The sequence below is a fragment of the Myxocyprinus asiaticus genome, chromosome 5 (assembly GCF_019703515.2).
Source record: "Myxocyprinus asiaticus isolate MX2 ecotype Aquarium Trade chromosome 5, UBuf_Myxa_2, whole genome shotgun sequence".
NCBI lineage: Eukaryota > Metazoa > Chordata > Actinopteri > Cypriniformes > Catostomidae > Myxocyprinus > Myxocyprinus asiaticus.
Genome location: NC_059348.1, coordinates 34503337 through 34519986, shown reverse-complemented (window position 1 = coordinate 34519986; position 16650 = coordinate 34503337). Strand labels below are relative to the sequence as shown.

The window sequence follows — 16650 nt, the reverse complement described above, 5'->3', positions numbered from 1 at the left end:
AAACATTTTGTAAAACTGATATACTATTAGCCAAATACCGATTAGAATGCATATTATGTGCCAAACATTCATATCAACATTAATATAAAAAAATCTTAGGTAATCCTGTACTAAAATAAAATAATTCAAATGAACAATCAATAAAACAAATAACTACCTAATTACTAAAATATTTGCTAAATTCTTTAAAAACCCTACTTACAAAACATAATGCTTAACATTTACTCATCTTTATTTTTACATTTACATTTATTAGGTACAAACAAGCACTTTTAATTTCCTTTTAAAGAATTAAGTAGGTAGATCAAAACCTAGACATGAATTAAAAGGCATCAAGTTGGTGACTGAAACTGCTGCGGTAGGAAAATGTGGTTGGGTATGTACACAGCAAAGGCAGAGGCGCTTACTGGAACGAACACATGCAGCAGATTAACCACAGCACAACTGGCTGATAATTTATTAGCGGCTGCAGGCTGTTTGTCTTGCTAATCTAAGCTGTTATTTGTGGGTAAGGAGGTTGCAGCAAGCTTTGACTGCAACATCCGTGAGAGCACAAACTCACTCTCAAGCAGGGGTTTCCGTTTGTTTTCTCACCAAAACATACAGTACTGATGCATATTCTGAACAAAAAGACACACATATAATAAAAACAGTAATTGTTTTAATATATAATGAAGAATACAATCTGATACTATTCTGCATACTTCAAGGCTTTCTGATGGGTACATACCATATGGAGATAACCTTTCTTAACTCTAATTATAAAAAAAAGGGGATGGGGAGGTCCCAGGCCTGCACCAGGCACATAAGCCCTTATTAAGTAAGTATGGCACAAGTAAAAACTTAAAGAGATAGTTCACCAAAAATGAAATGTATGTAAACATTTAATGATAATAATAAGTTTTATTTATCAAGTGCCTTTCCCACAGCTCAAGGCCACTTTAAACCCTCATGTTTTCCAAACCTGAATGATGTAAACCATCTTTTTCCATGCAGGCTAACATTCTACCTACATCTCCATTTGTGTTCCACAAGACGTCAAATGGGTTTGGAGCAACAAGGGGGTGATCAAATGATGACATAATTTTCATTTTTGGGTAAACTATCTCTTTAACAGGATGGAGATTTAATTTACTTAAGATGATTCACATGTTTAGGAATGCTTATTGATGAGGAGCCAAAAACATAAAAAACTTATTACAAACCCATGCATCGTTTCATGTCAAATAACTCCTAGTTTAACAACATTTCATGCAAAATTAGGCAAGTCCTATATTTTGCGAGCCAAATCATTTTAGATTAACTAAACATGCCTCTACCACCTTTGTGATCATTCACACGGACTGATAGCAAACTTATTAAAAATAGAAAAAGAGGATGAACAAAGAAAAACTTTAAATCTTCACACACAAATGAGTGGCAATGCAGACCTGACACCATACTGCTATTCACATTTAGGTCCAAAATCAGAGGCATAAAAAGTCTTTAAAGGGATAGTTCACCCAAAAATAAAAACTTATGCTGTACCAAACCCGTATGACTTTCTTCTGTAGAACCCAAAAGGAGATGTTAGGCAGCATGTTAATCTCAGCCACCATTCAGTTTCATTGCATCTTTTGTCCATATAAAGAAAGTGAATGGTGACTGAGGATGTCATTCTGCCTAACATCTTCTTTTATGTTCCACAGATAAAAGTCAGATTTGAAACAACATGAGGGCGAGTACATGATGACAGAATCTTCATTCTTGAGTGAACTATCCATTTAATACACAGTTCTGCAGACATCTGGAGCTTACAGCATGAACTTGGGAAAAAGCAGTCATGCTGTTAAACAAAAGCAGAGTTGAGGAGTGTCAAGTCTCAAAAAAGTTTCTCATGTTCAGCTCTGATATCATCTGTTGATTAAGTTCATAATACACATTGTACAGTTCACATTAAAATCCTTCATTCACCGTTTTCAATCAGTACTGCACAATAAACGGAATAGCTTTTGTTCTGCTGAGAAAAATTAAGATGCAAACAAAGAAAAGAAAAAACAATTGCACCAAGGGCATTGCCAGTGCGGGCAGACAGAGTAACAAACTGCTGATCGTGGCAATGGTGGACGTAAGGCAGAGTGACTGTGTGCTGCACTCACACACACACACACACACACACAAACCCCGGATAACACAGCCTGAGGTCGAGCAATGCTGGACAAGGCTTTTGTAGTCCGAGTCCGAAACTCAGTGTTTTAACCTGAACACCTAAGTAAAAGGTAAAATAAAATTGTACGATTTAGATGTAGGTAATGGCTGGAAGAAAAATCTGCCATTTAAAACAGTTATTTCCCCTAAAAATATCTTATGAATACCTGCTAGACGATAGGCTTTTGAAGATCATGTTTATCATCAAAGTCTTCATCAGAGTCTACAGAAAAAAAAAAGATGATGATATTTAGTGTAGAAAATGTTGAGTGTTAAGGAACAAATGTATCATGCATTTGTTTTTTTGTCTGTACTTTAACAAAAACAAGCAAAAAATGTACCACTAAGAAGATTGCTATAAAGAAGACCTGTAATTAATACTTTAAACATGCTGGGAAAATGTTATACCATGCCTGCACAAATTGCATTCAGACCTTTTACCTATTCTAGTGCTGAATAACATACCCTGCACAAAATGTTGTTGTGCAAATTTAGTCGTTTAAGCACTAATACTTAAAATCAAGAAGTGACAAATAAAAAAATAAAAAAACATTTTAGCCAATTTTTAAGATTCACGCGTTTCAACTTCATAACAAAATTCTATCAAATTGAATTGTGTAATTTTTAACAAAATGAAATTAATAAAAACAAACAAACAAACAAACAAAAAAAAAAGTAGCTCTTTTTTTTCCCTTTTGTTAAAGATTACTCAATTCAATTTGATGAAATTTTATTATGAAATTGAAATGAATAAATCTTAAAAGAATTATTTTGAGTGTACAAAAAATTCTTAAAAGATAAAAAAATAAAACAATACAATGGGGCTAAATGCCCCCCAGGGTAAAAGTCAAAAGTCAACAAAACTCCCACAATATTTCCTAAACACCCATTTGTCACTATTCACTGCATGATATTTCTGTTCCATGAGATCATTACACATGCAATGTCTAAAGTTTGATTCTAGGCAGTTTGATCTAATGTTTAATCTTTTTTTTTTAAATATTGCAAATTTATGTAGCTATTGAATATCCTGGAAATTATCACATTTATTTTGAGACAAATTACTAATTTGTCACTTTAAATTTTGTTTAAGGTGATTATATATAACAAAATTCAATAACTGTCCAATAAGTGGAAGGAATGTGTTTGGGGTAAAAAGCACATTGACTGATCCAATCACAATGGAGATTCATTTGTTTATATAATACTTGTAATGAAATGTCAAATGTGACTGAAATGAACAAGAAATAATGCAACTTATTCTGAAGTGGTTATTTTGAATAAGCATTATCATAATTTGTTACTCAAAAAGGCATCTTGGTGTCTTAAAAGTGTTTGCATAAGTTGACAAATTGTGCCCTATAACTATTGCCCGATATCAACTGTATATCAATATAACCAAACACACAAATTATGTTGCTCCATCAATATTCAAAAAAAATAATTGCATTTCTTGAATCTTGATACTTTGACACTTTGTGACCAGAAAAAAAGCTAACCGTCCATTAGCCCCGTTGTACCCTACTTTTATAGAAGCTCTACAGCAAAAAAAGACTATGATTAAGAACCCCAAAGATGTTTGTGGCACTGTAAATATGAAATATGAAATATGAAAAGGGGACACAAAACAATATAAGAGTTTAGATACTTCAGGGGCTGTTCAAACCGAATGCGTTTTTGTGTCCTTCTGGGCTATTTTTCAATTGTTTTTCTATGTAAACGTGCTAAATGAATGATTTGACTGTTGCTGCATTTCTGCTGTTTTTCAGCATACTGCAATGGAGTGCCATGTTTTTAGATGCCATGTCAAGTTAGGGGCCTTTCACATCGAACTTGTACTTGCTCTAAAAAAAAAAAAGATAGAAGAAGCACCACGAACATGCAGTAGGTGTCTCGAGACATTTTTAAAAGTTGATGTTCTTTTTAACCTGACACGGAATCAAAAAATGCAGCGCTCCAGCAAAAACAGTGAACCTCTGTGCAATGGTCAAAGACACAATTCTACAGTATGTTTGCAACTGAAAAACAGAGTGTACGCCACAATAACGCGTTCGGTGTGAACGGCTCCTTAAAAGAACTTCACATTTTAAAAACGTGTCTCGAGACACCTGCATACTGTTCCATTCGTCGCACTGCATCTAGCTTTTTTAATGCAAGAAAGAACATGTTCAGTGAATGGCCCCTTAGCTGACAGGACTGATTTAACTGCCAGGAAGTGGAAACTACACCAATCTGCCCAGAGATTGCATAGAAAAAATGTCTCTCAAACCTCTCTGCATAAACTAGAAAGACATTTATGAGAAAAGCAACCATAGACCCATCATCAATGTGAAGAATAAACAGAGTTCAGTAGTGGAGAACAGAGTGACAGGACACCAGTCCACAAGGCTAAATCAAGAGCACTGAATAACATTTGCTTGTACTGTAAGGAAGGGAAGAACAAATTAAGCCATTACTCCAAAAGAACCATGTGAATGCATGTATTGAACTTGCAAGAATAACAATTCCTGATGAGGGAAAAGAGTTTGTAAAAAGAATTTGTGATTAGACCAAGAACAGACGTCAGCTAAAAACTAAAGATTGGGGGAAAAGTAATCTTTTAGCATTGCATTGCTAAGTAAGGTAATAAATCCATGAGTAATATAACTAACCTGAATAGGCCTGTCACTTTTATTAAATGATTGTCTGATCGCAGTTATTTGATCTATCAACCGCAATTATAGTACACTTCAAATTCCAACCACATTTTACTGTCCTTATATAATAGCTATTAAAGTTGGCTGGGTTAAAAAAAAAACCAGTGCAAATGTAAAATGGACCAAAACTCAAGTTGACCAAAAAGAGAGACATATTTTAAATATTTAAAAATATTTTATGTTTAAAATATATTCTTTTTTATGCCATTCATATGTTTTTAAAGCCTTTAAGAAATCTTGTATCCCCATGATGGTATGATTGCATGCTACATAAGAATAAATGATTTCTTAAGGTATAGGAAGCACACATACATCGTGAAAGCCCTAAAACAGATAAGTAATCATTTTAATCGTGAAAGTTCTAACAGACAATTAATCGTTATAAATACAATTATTTGTTTGACAATTAATTATCAGCCAACCTGAAGCAAATCTGCTCAAAAACTAAATAAATAAATAATGCTAAAAAGTGCCAACATCACACCTGCCAAAGCCTAGTACAAGCAAAGTCCAAAATATTGAAGTCACTGTTGCAAAATGGGAACTCTAGAAAATATTATCCAAACCACATATTGCTTTTTAAGAAGAATATTTTCCAACATAAAACTATCACATTAAAATAATTAATTTTGTGTTTCAGTGCTCTGAAATAAAAAGATCACTGTGGACATAATGTCAAAGTATGATTTGTAATTTAGTGAAAGGAGAGAATTGGTTGTGGGTCTGCATATTTTTGCAAAGCTTTGTGTGCACTGTAATCCTGCTGCAACATTTCAAAATATACTATTCCTTTAATATCGCTACCGCGGACCGCACTGCACCTGAACTCTGACAGTGGCATTTCCTGGAAAATGCATGTCTGTTACTGTTGCATAAATGAGGTGAGAACATTATGTCTTACATGTTTTTAACTGTAATCCGATGAAATGTCAATCACATAAACATGCAAAATGTAACATTAATTCAACAATCTTTGTAGCAATAAGTGAACTGCATGCTAGATCTTCAACCCTAAGAGACCTAAGCATTGATATTGAAGATTTATTTTCTTTTTTCTCCTTGAAAGTGTTTTAGGAAGCCACTGATATGAAAAAAAAAATCTTGATTTTTAAGCATATTTTGTTTGGGAGTGAATTTTGTGTGGCTTTTGCAAGCTCTTACATTTAATAAGCAAATAAACTTTTACTTCTACCAGTTCAGAGTTTCAACTACTGTTTTAGTTTTTACCCATTTTAATAAAAGAAATAGGCAATATTTAATTGCTTTAAACAAACAACAATTCTGCTACACAAGGTTTTAGGATTAAGTGTAGAAAACAGTTGCATTTGAAACTTGTAATAGATGTGATTTTCCAAATTTTCGGTTGAGGTCGAGTTAGTACCTGCCATGGACTCAGGAGGAGAGTAGAACTGGCCTTCTGAAACTGGTCCTGGGTATAAAAGTGGTTCTCTCTCTATTGCACTTTGCACTGATAGATGCCCTATCACACAGGACACACAAGTTAGCTCAATACTATTAACTTCACATGAGAGCAAATAAAAAGCCACAATGCAGAGTTAAATTGTCATCTATTGCCCATTCCATAAGTGATTACTGATGGTTTGTCTCACTGTATCTTAATTAGAAATCTGACTCTTACTGATTTCATCACCAGCCTCCTGAGGCAGGACTTTGAAGTCAAGGAGCCATGTCTCTATCCATGCTAGGACGAAGGAGATGATGGGTAACAAGTATCCAAAAGCGCCCTGAGACAGGAGCTGGAGAGCAGAGGGAAAATGCTAGGTCAAGGTGAACTTTGAACGTTTATAAATCTCAGTAAAAAGGAGGATGAAAAGCAGCTCCTACCTTTGATACAACTACTTTTACTATCAAGAAACCAGTGGTGAAGGCTGTAGTTATCTGTAATAAAGAAATGTAGATGGCTATCACAATAATGTAAAGTGGGGTTCAAAAGTCTTCTGCTGAAAATGCCTCTATTTAGCATTTTTATAATTCTTCATTACAATCTGAGATAAAAAATTAGTTGAACATTAATTTCAGAGTTTCTTCCAATTTGTCCCCTTTTGCTTTGACAGCATACACTTGAGCTGGCATGGACTTCACAAGTTTGTGCAAAACCTGATGTTCCATGTTAAAACAGCATGATTTGATAATGTTCCAAAGAGCATCTTGCGTGAAATGGAAGCACGGGCATTTTGTTCAAAGATGTTAACATGGTAAATGTCACTAATTTAATTAGTGACAGCACCTAGAAATAATGCAGAATCTTAAATCTGTCTTGTTCAATTTACTTCACAATGTGTCTTTTTTGTGTGTGTAATCTTTCAAGATTATAAACCCTTTTTTAATTTGATTTTTAATATGGATTTTTGAACCCCAACGTGTATACTTTTGAACATCAATCCAGACTACAAAGCTATGTGTTTGAGTGCAGGTCAGTCCAATACTTAGACAAAGTAGCTCATTTCTGTGCTTTTAACAAACATTTAGACTAAAAGCGAAGAAACTCCACTGAGTTCACTATGCAACACTTCCCTCTAGTGGATAGTGGCGGAGGGTAAAGTAAAAAGGCTGCTTACCGCAATGGCCCACCAATGGCGCAGTTTACACACTGCATATGCCAGAATCAAGGCTGCAAAGCGGAACACTGCCAAGAGCTGAGGAGAAAGCAACAAATATTATAAACCGAAAAAATATGTCATTTAACACCAGCACATGTGCTGATAGGCAAGATATGTCTGCTCTTATAGACCAGTTTATCAACATTTAATAATTCATTGCAACTGAGAATACAGTCAGGTAGCAGTTTCAAAATGATTTACATCAAGGGATCACACGGTATTAGCATAAATCTAGGCCAAACAGCCTAATGGCAACTTACAGGGTAAAGTCTAGAGATCGGCTTACTTCCTGAACTCCAAGTTCTTAATATAAAACATCTTATTGCTTATCAACAAATATAACATTGTCTTATTTTTAAACCCTGTCACACTAAGGCAGAAACTTGTACACAAAGGATAATTTTATCCATATAGTTATATAGAATATACACTCTGTATGTGCAACAAAGAACACCCAAACTTGTACATAAAGGAAATAAAACAACCACTTTATAGGCATGTGACACAAAAAATAATTGATGAATTCAAGGGCAAAGTTAATCGTTTAATCACAGTAATCAAAGAGATACTGGACAGAGACCATGTAGTTTACCAGAGGTGTAAATGAGGTCATCTATGTAGAGTTAGAAAAGTCTTGAAAAGGGAAGTGTGGGAGGTATGTGTCCTGACATTTTACCTCCAGCAGTTTCATCTTAATTCACACCTTCATGGTTGAAATGCTGGTGATTTCCGTTCTAAACTGAACTCCATTGAAAACAGATTATGTGTGTACATGTGTCTTTGTTTTGGCAATACATTGTAGTGTATAGTACTTACAAATATGTCAAAAAAAGATTTGTGGTAATCATATTGTAACACCTCTTTCATCAGCTGATCTTGTATACCACCATTGACCTAAAGGAGGATAAACAAAAAAGAATGAACTTCACTAAGCATTTAACTAGAATGTAGTGTAACTGTCACAACTGAACTAGTGGGAATATGCTTAAAGGCATAGTTCACCCAAAAATGAAAATGTTCTCATCATTTACATACCCTCATGCCATTGCAGATGTGTATGACTTTCTCTCTTCTGCAGAACACAAATGGAGATTTGTAGGAGAACATTTCAGCTCTGTAGGTCCATACAATACAAGTGAATAGTGACAGAAGCTTTGAAGCTACAAAAAGCACATGAAGTCAGCATAAAAGTAATCCATACGACTCAAGTGGTTTAATCCATGTCTTCAGAAGTGATCCACTTGGCTTTGGGTGAGAACAGACCAAAACTCCTTTTTCACTGTACATCTTGCCATTACAGTCTCAAGGCATGATCATGATTTCAAGCTCGATTATACAGTTTAAGTCAGAAGTTCACATACACTTAGGTTGAAATCATTACAACTCATTTTTTAACCATTCCACAGATTTAATATTAGCAAACTATAGTTTTGGCAAGTCGTTCAGGACATCTACTTTGTGCAGGACACAAGTCATTTTTCCAACAATTGTTTACAGACAGATTGTTTCACTTTTAATTGACTATATCACAATTCCAGTGGGTAAGAAGTTTAAATACAAGTTAACTGTGCCTTTAAGCTGCTTGGAAAATTCCAGAAAATGATGTCAAGCCTTTAGACAATTAGCTTCTGATAGGAGGTGTACTGAATTGTGGATGTATTTTAAGGCCTACCTTCAAACTCAGTGCCTCTATGCTTGACATCATGGGAAAATCAAAAGAAATCAAAGAAAAAAAATAAAAATAAAAAACTTGTGGACCTCCACAAGTCTGGTTCATCCTTGGGAGCAATTTCCAAACACCTGACGGTACCACGTTCATCTGTACAAACAACAGTAAGCAAGTATAAACACCATGGGACCACTCAGCCATCATACCGCTAATGAAGGAGACGCATTCTGTCTCCTATAGATGAACGTAGTTTGGTGCGAAAAGTGCAAATCAATCCCAGAACAACAGCAAAGGAAGATGTGAAGATGCTGCAGGAAACAGGTAGACAAGTATCTATATCCACAGTAAAACGAGTCCTATATCAACATCACCTAAAGGCTGCTCAGCAAGGAAGAAACCACTGCTCTAAAACTGCCATAAAAAAGCCAGACTACAGTTTGCAAGTGAACATGGGGACAAAGATCTTACTTTTTTAGAAATGTCCTCTGGTCTAATGAAATAAAAATTGAACTGTTTGTCCATAAAGACCATCGTTATGTTTGGAGGAAAAAGGGTGAGGCTTGCAAGCCGAAGAACACCATCCCAACCATGAAGCACGGGGGAGGCAGCATCATGTTGTGGGAGTGCTTTGCTGCAGGAGGGACTGGTGCACTTCACAAAATAGATGGCATCATGAGGAAGGAAAATTATGTGGATATACTGAAGCAACATCTCAAGACATCAGCCAGGAAGTTAAAGCTCGGTCGCAAATGGATCTTCCAAATGGACAGTGACCCCAAGCATACCCCCAAAGTTGTGGCAAAATGGTTTAAGGACAACAAATTCAAGGTATTTGAGTGGCCAACACAAAGCCCTGACCTCAATCCGACAGCAAATATGTGGGCAAAACTGAAAAAGCATGCGTGAGCAAGGAGGCCTACAAACCTGACTCAGTTACACCAGTTCTGTCTGGAGGAATGGGCCAACATTCCCGCAACTTATTGTGAGAAGCTTGTTGAAGGCTACCGAAAATGTTTGACCCAAGTTTATAATTTATTATTATTATTCTGACATTTCACATTCTTAAAATAAGACTTCTAGATTAAATGTCAGGAATTGTGAAAAACTGAGTTTAAATGTATTTGGCTAAGGTGTATGTAAACTTCTGACTTCAACTGTACTTCCTAGTGCTTGACGCATGCACAGAGCACTAGGGCGCCAAGAAGTACAATCGAACTTGAAGTCATGATTACCAAGGAGATTTTCTGTGAAAAAAATAAAAATAAATCACCCAAAACTGATTGGATAGATTCAGAAGACATAGACTATGTTTACATGGACACCAAAAAGCAGCTTATTGCGAGAAAGTGGCTTTCCTGTTTACATTCAATGTATAAGCAGCGTAGTCTTTACTCCCCTACACATGAGGATCTCTGGGAGAAACCCAGGTGTGTTAAACTGCTTTCTCTTAATGCTGTTAGCAGCGTAAGCAAATCGGCGTTCTGGTTTACATGACGTTTCAGAATGTCACTTTCTGCAAAAACCCTGGAATAATCTGGTTACTTAAGTGCATGTAAACGTGGTCACTGAATAAACCACTAGAGTTGTATGGATTACTTTTATGTTGCCTTTATGTGCTTTTTCCAAAAAAAAAATTGGTACCCATTTACCTGCATTGTGAGGACCTACAGAGCTGAGATATTCATCAAAATCTTAATTTATGTTCTGCAGAATAAAGAAAGTCATACACATCTGGGATGGCATGAGGGTGAATAAATGATGAGAGCATTTTCACTTTTGGGTGAACTATCCTTTTAAAAAGACGAAAATTAAAAATCTGTAATCATTTAGTTACCCTCATGCAGTTGAAAACCCATATGCATTTCTTTCTTCTTTGGAACACAAAGGTAGATGTTAGGCAGAATGACAGCCTCAAACAAACATTCACTCTCCTTGTATGGAAAAAAAAGATGCAATGAAAGTGAATGTTGACTAAGTCCTAACATTCTGCCTTACATTTCCTATGGGTTTGGAACATAATGATGGCGAGTAAACAATGACATAATTTTTGTTTTTGGGTGAACTATTCCTTTAATGTTGCATCTAAAAAATAATAATAATAAAAAAAATCCACATACTGTACTACATTTTAAAAAGATGGTGATTTGTACTTTACTTGCAACACTTGTAATGGTAAAGAGGTGAAATGTCAGTGATACCAAAAACATACATTAAGCTCAATGATCCACAGCAAGGTGATGAACAAAAGGTCAAAGGTCACAAACAGGCAGAAGGTTCTTCGGACATCAGAGATGCACTTCTTTTCTCCTGCTTCATACGACTCGACATAGGCAGAAATGGGGGTGGAGTTAATGGAAACCACACCTCCTAGCGCTGCCCGTGAATCCACACTGCTGCTGCATTGGCTGTCCATGACTTGTCACTCCATTCACACTTACAGTTCTGGAGAGTCAGACTCTGTAGTCATGCCTAATTCTGAAAGGACACAGACATTTCACACAGTGGCAAGAGGTGAAATTTTTATATTTATTGTGGGCATATTATCAGGCCTTTATGACTTCCTTATATCAACAAAACCAGAAAATGTCCTGTATATAGTTAGCAAATGGATATGGTCAAAAGATACAAAAGAGAGAAAGGAGAAAACATTAACATGCTAAAGCACTGAACAGTTGAGTCACAGGTCTGTTCTAATAGGGTTGCAGACAGTTGGGAAAACAATACAAATGCAACTAACAATTGAATCATGGATAGCTAGGATAGCAAAATAAATAGGCTTTTCTACTTTTGAAAGGGAGGACAAAACGCTTATAAACATATCCTTTGTTGTTGATTTCAAAGTCAATGCATCCAATCAAATTCAACAGTGTTTTGATGCAAATACATCTTGTCACTTGACAGAAGTACTTATGTACAATAAACAATTTTGGTACAGTTATGGGTTGCCACTTGATGTCCGCCATAAAATCTGAGTCCTGAAGCTAAAAGAGTTAAAGGGTTAGTTCACCCAAATATTCTCTCATGATTTACTTACCTTTAAGCCATCCCAGATGTGTATGACTTTCCTTCTTCAGCAGAACAAAAGTAAAGATTTTTATAAGCATATTTCAGCTCAGTTTGTCCATACAGTGCATGTAAATGGGTGCCATCAGGCTGCTGGCTGTTTGATGGTCCAAAAGGCATATTTAGGCAGCATAAAAGTAATCCACACGACTACAGTCGATCAATTAATGTCTTCTGAAGCAAACGAATAGGTTTGTGTAAGAAACAAATTAATAATTATAACATTTTTAACTTTAAATCATTGCTTCTGCCCAGTGCTGTATTTCTGTTTAAAATGAACTAACGCTTCCGACTTCTCACGTGAACGCGCCATTGCGCTTACATCACTGATGCGTCAACTGCTGGCAGGAAGCGATTTTTTAAAGTTAATAAAGTTTTAATTATCGATTTATTTATTTTTTACACAAACCTATCCATTTGCTTCAGAAGACATAAATTGATTGACTGGAATTGTGTAGATTAGGGTACAATGGGGCTAAAGGCTCTGCGGAGTAAAAGGCTCCATTGATTTGATTTTCTCCCAAAACACTAAATAGCAACAGAAACTCCCACAATACTTTCCTAAACACCTCTTTGTCACTATTCACTGCAAAATATTCCTGATCCATGAGATCTTTGCGTGTGGTGTCTATAGTTTGATTTTGATTGTTTAATAGGGGAGAAAAGGCCCCTATTAAACACATTGTTTTTCTAAAGTGGGGGGAATAGATTTGTTATGAGAAATGTTCAAAGTGGGCTCACATTGATTCATCCAATCATAATAGAGATTAGTTTGTTTATAGAGTACTTGAGATGTAATATAATGCCAATTGTGTTTGAATTAACAGGAAATGAAGTAGTTATTTTGAGTAAGTATCATCTTAATTTGTTGCTCAAACAAGCATCTTGCTGTCTCAAAATTATTTGCATTAATTGACAAATTGTGCCCTATAACTATTGCCCTGGAATCTACATGATATCACTTTAGACCCCCTAGGGGCCTTTTACCCCAAGTGTGGGGTAAAAGGCTCCCTCCCTCACCACCTTTTTTTTAAACTGAATTTTAATCTGAACAACCTTCCTTTATTATTTCCTTTCACAAAAATGATGTTGCTCCATCAATTTCCAATAAATATATTATACACTATATGGACAAAAGTATTGGGACACCCACACATTACACCTACATGAGCTTTTATGACATCCCATTCTAAGTCCATAGGCTTTAATATCGAGTTGATCCCCGCTTTGCAGCAATCTCCATTCTAGTTCATCCCAAAGGTGTTCGATAGGGTTGAGGTCAGGGTTCCAACACCTTTGGGATGAACTAGAACGGAGATTGCGAGCCAGGCCCTCTCATCCAACATCAGTGTCTGACCTCACAAATGCTCTTCTGGAAGAATGGGGAAAAAATTCCAACAGACACACTCCAAAATCTTGTAGAAAGCCTCCCCAGAAGAGTGGAAGCTGTTATAGCTGCAAAGGGGTGATCAACTTGATATTAATGCCTATGGATTTAGAATGGGATGTCATAAAAGCTCCTGTAGGTGTAATGTGAAGGTGTCCCAATACTTTTGCCCATACAGTGTGTGTGTGTGTGTGTGTGTGTGTGTGTGTGTGTGTGTGTATATATATATATATATATATATATATCTCCACCAACAGTAAGGGGCTGTTCACACTGAACGCTTTTGCATCCATCCATTTGTTTTTCTATGTAAACTGCACTAGACGAACGTCTTTGTTTCGCTTTATTTTTGTTTATTCAGCGTCTTGTGCAGGAGCACTGTTTGGATGCTGTCTAATTAAAAAGAACTTTAAAAAGCATCTTGATACACCTGCTTTTTGGTAAACTGTATTTGTTGCGCTGTGTCGAACTTTTTTAAGCGCAAGAATGCAATCGGTTTTAAGTCTTCGTCAGTTCTTGGCACGCATCCAAAATTCGAATGCTCAGTTTTAGCATTCAAATGTGCATTTTCTTCTTAAATTCGATGAATATTTGAAACTCGAATTTTAATTTGACAGCCCTATACCCAACTTGTTTGCTGCCTAAATATGTCTTTTGGACCGTCAAAGAGCCAGCAGCCTGATGGCACCTATTCACATGCACTGTATGGACAAACTGAGCTGAAATCTGATTATAAAAATCTTCACTTCAGTTCTGCTGAAGAAGGAAAGTCATACACATCTGGGATGGCTTATAGCTAAGTAAATCATGAGAGGATTTTCATTTTTGTGTGAACTAACCCTTTAAGAACCACAGATCTAGATATCAACCTGAAAAGAAACGTCATTAATACACACACACACAAACATAAAATCTCCTTTCTTTTACCTTAATTAGAATTCCTTCACTTTAAACACTTAACAAATCCAAAGCTTTCAGTTAATTATACTGAAGTGGCCTGATCAGTAACCCATCAAATTAAATTAATTGTTTAGGCTATAAAGTAATTTTAGTGTCAAATAAGATTGCTGACTTTAAGACATTCCAGACATCACTGCTTCTTTTTCTGTTGGAGCGTGATTTTCTGTAAAGCTGCCTTGAAACAATGCGTGTTGTGAAAAGTGCTGTCAATGAAAAGTAAGCACCAACCTTAGTGTTATAAAAGTGCTGTCATTTACTGAAAAACAATGAGCACAGGATTTTTCATGACTTTTCATGACTTCCTAGGTAACCCAGTCAGGCTTTTCCCTGTAGGGGTTCCCCTCCAAAAAAAGACAATTATTAATGCTTTATGGAATTAAAATAATTATTAACATATTCAATATATTGTCAATTTATTTAATTTTTTTCTAATGTTCCATTCATAAATATAATTTTAAGGCACTCTTTTTGGTTGATTTAAATTCTTATCTTAATCTTCATTGTGCATTCACAACCAAAAAAAATCTCAGAAATGTAAGAGGTTTCCCCTCTGGCTGGTGTGTTTTTCTTTTGTTTCTTTTTTGTTGCCATGTTCTCTTTTACAGTAGGAGTTTGTAACTTCTGTAAGTATGCATACTGTGCCTGGCATAGTAACATAAAAGTGAATGGACTTCCTCATGCTGTGACGTACATAATCATAATAGACTACCTAACTGACAAAATGGTTAACAATTTGTAAGTGAAGACCTGGTTCTTTTCATAATCTAAGAAAAATAAAGTACTCGAAACAATTAAGTTGTATGTGCTGTGAAGTGGCCATCTCTGCCCAGCCAACCCAATGTACATGCTAGGAGCTAGCATGATAGTACAATTGTATAAAAGAAAAAGCAGAGTTAATTCTTAAAATGTGCAACACAGTGCCATAATTACACATAACAAATGACTAACTTGCAAACTAAAACGACAACAAGCCAGGCAAACCAGTCGCTAACCGTCCAGACAACAATCTCTCCAGCTGTATCGAGTCACTATTTGTCTTCACTGTTCAGTTACTGTTGTCACATCAGCTTTGAATTCAAAACATAATGTTAAAGCGATTATGCTCCTTACCTTAATTTATAATGATATGAATGCAAACGTTATATTACATCCTCCCAAGAGATCACCAAACGATCATCTGGCTATAGGTAAAAACATCGCACCATCTGATGATTTCAGTTTCAGACGGACAGGAAACTGTCATTGTTGTTTTGCAAAGAGGGAATTCTGGGATATGTAGTAGAATGTGTCTACATAGAATATGCGTGTGTGGGAATTGCACTTGATATGTGTTTTTTAACAACTTAGATCAAGACAAAAAATGAGCATTACATCTTTGCTGTACAAAGTTGTTATTTTCTCATATGTTTTCAAAATGTAATGTAAGCAAATATTACTTCATTACATTACTTTGTTACATTTTCTTTTGTGATGTTAATTATTAAGATAGCTAGTAAAAGTTGGATGTTCCTCTACAGACAGCAACTGGAGAACAAGGCTGAGTTTTGAATGGCATATTCTACCCATAATACTCTTACTACTTCTGCCATATGTGTCTATGACAAAAATAGTATAAGTGGTATGGTAGTATGCAATTCCAAACTCAGCCCAACACTTTCACAAAACACAGAATCTGATGTTCTCAGTTACAGCTACTACAGTAGGGTAAAACGGGGCTAAAGACCTTGTGGGGTAAAAGGCTCCATTGATTTTATTTTCTTCCAAAACACTAAATAGCAACAAAAACTGCCACAGCACTTTCCTAAACACCTGTTTGTCACTATACACTGCAAAATATTCCTGATCCATGAGATCTTTGCGTGTAATATCTAAAGGTTGATTTTGAGCCAATTTGATCTCATTTTTATTATTTTTTTAAATGTTGCAAATTTATGTAGCTAATGAAAATCCTGGAAATTATCACATTTCTTTTGAGACAAAATACTTATTTATCATTTTCAGTTTTGTTTAAGGTCATTTAATCAAAAAATGTTCAAAAAGTGAAAGCATAGTATTTGGTGTAAAAAG

The 16650-nt window shown here is 35.6% G+C and overlaps 1 protein-coding gene across 1 annotated transcript; it reads right to left on the bottom strand.

The window, feature by feature from the left end:
• Window positions 1–641: 641 nt before the first annotated feature.
• LOC127440616 (STARD3 N-terminal-like protein) lies at window positions 642–15821 on the bottom strand. The gene is made up of 9 exons (XM_051697301.1): window positions 15694–15821; window positions 11383–11648; window positions 8321–8398; window positions 7463–7540; window positions 6729–6782; window positions 6523–6640; window positions 6265–6363; window positions 2355–2410; window positions 642–2247 (listed from the first exon to the last, which is right to left on the bottom strand). The coding sequence occupies exons 2-8, from the start codon at window positions 11584–11586 to the stop codon at window positions 2358–2360; spliced, it is 684 nt and encodes a 227-aa protein (XP_051553261.1). The 5' UTR covers window positions 11587–11648; window positions 15694–15821; the 3' UTR covers window positions 642–2247; window positions 2355–2357.
• Between the last annotated feature and the right edge of the window lie 829 nt (window positions 15822–16650).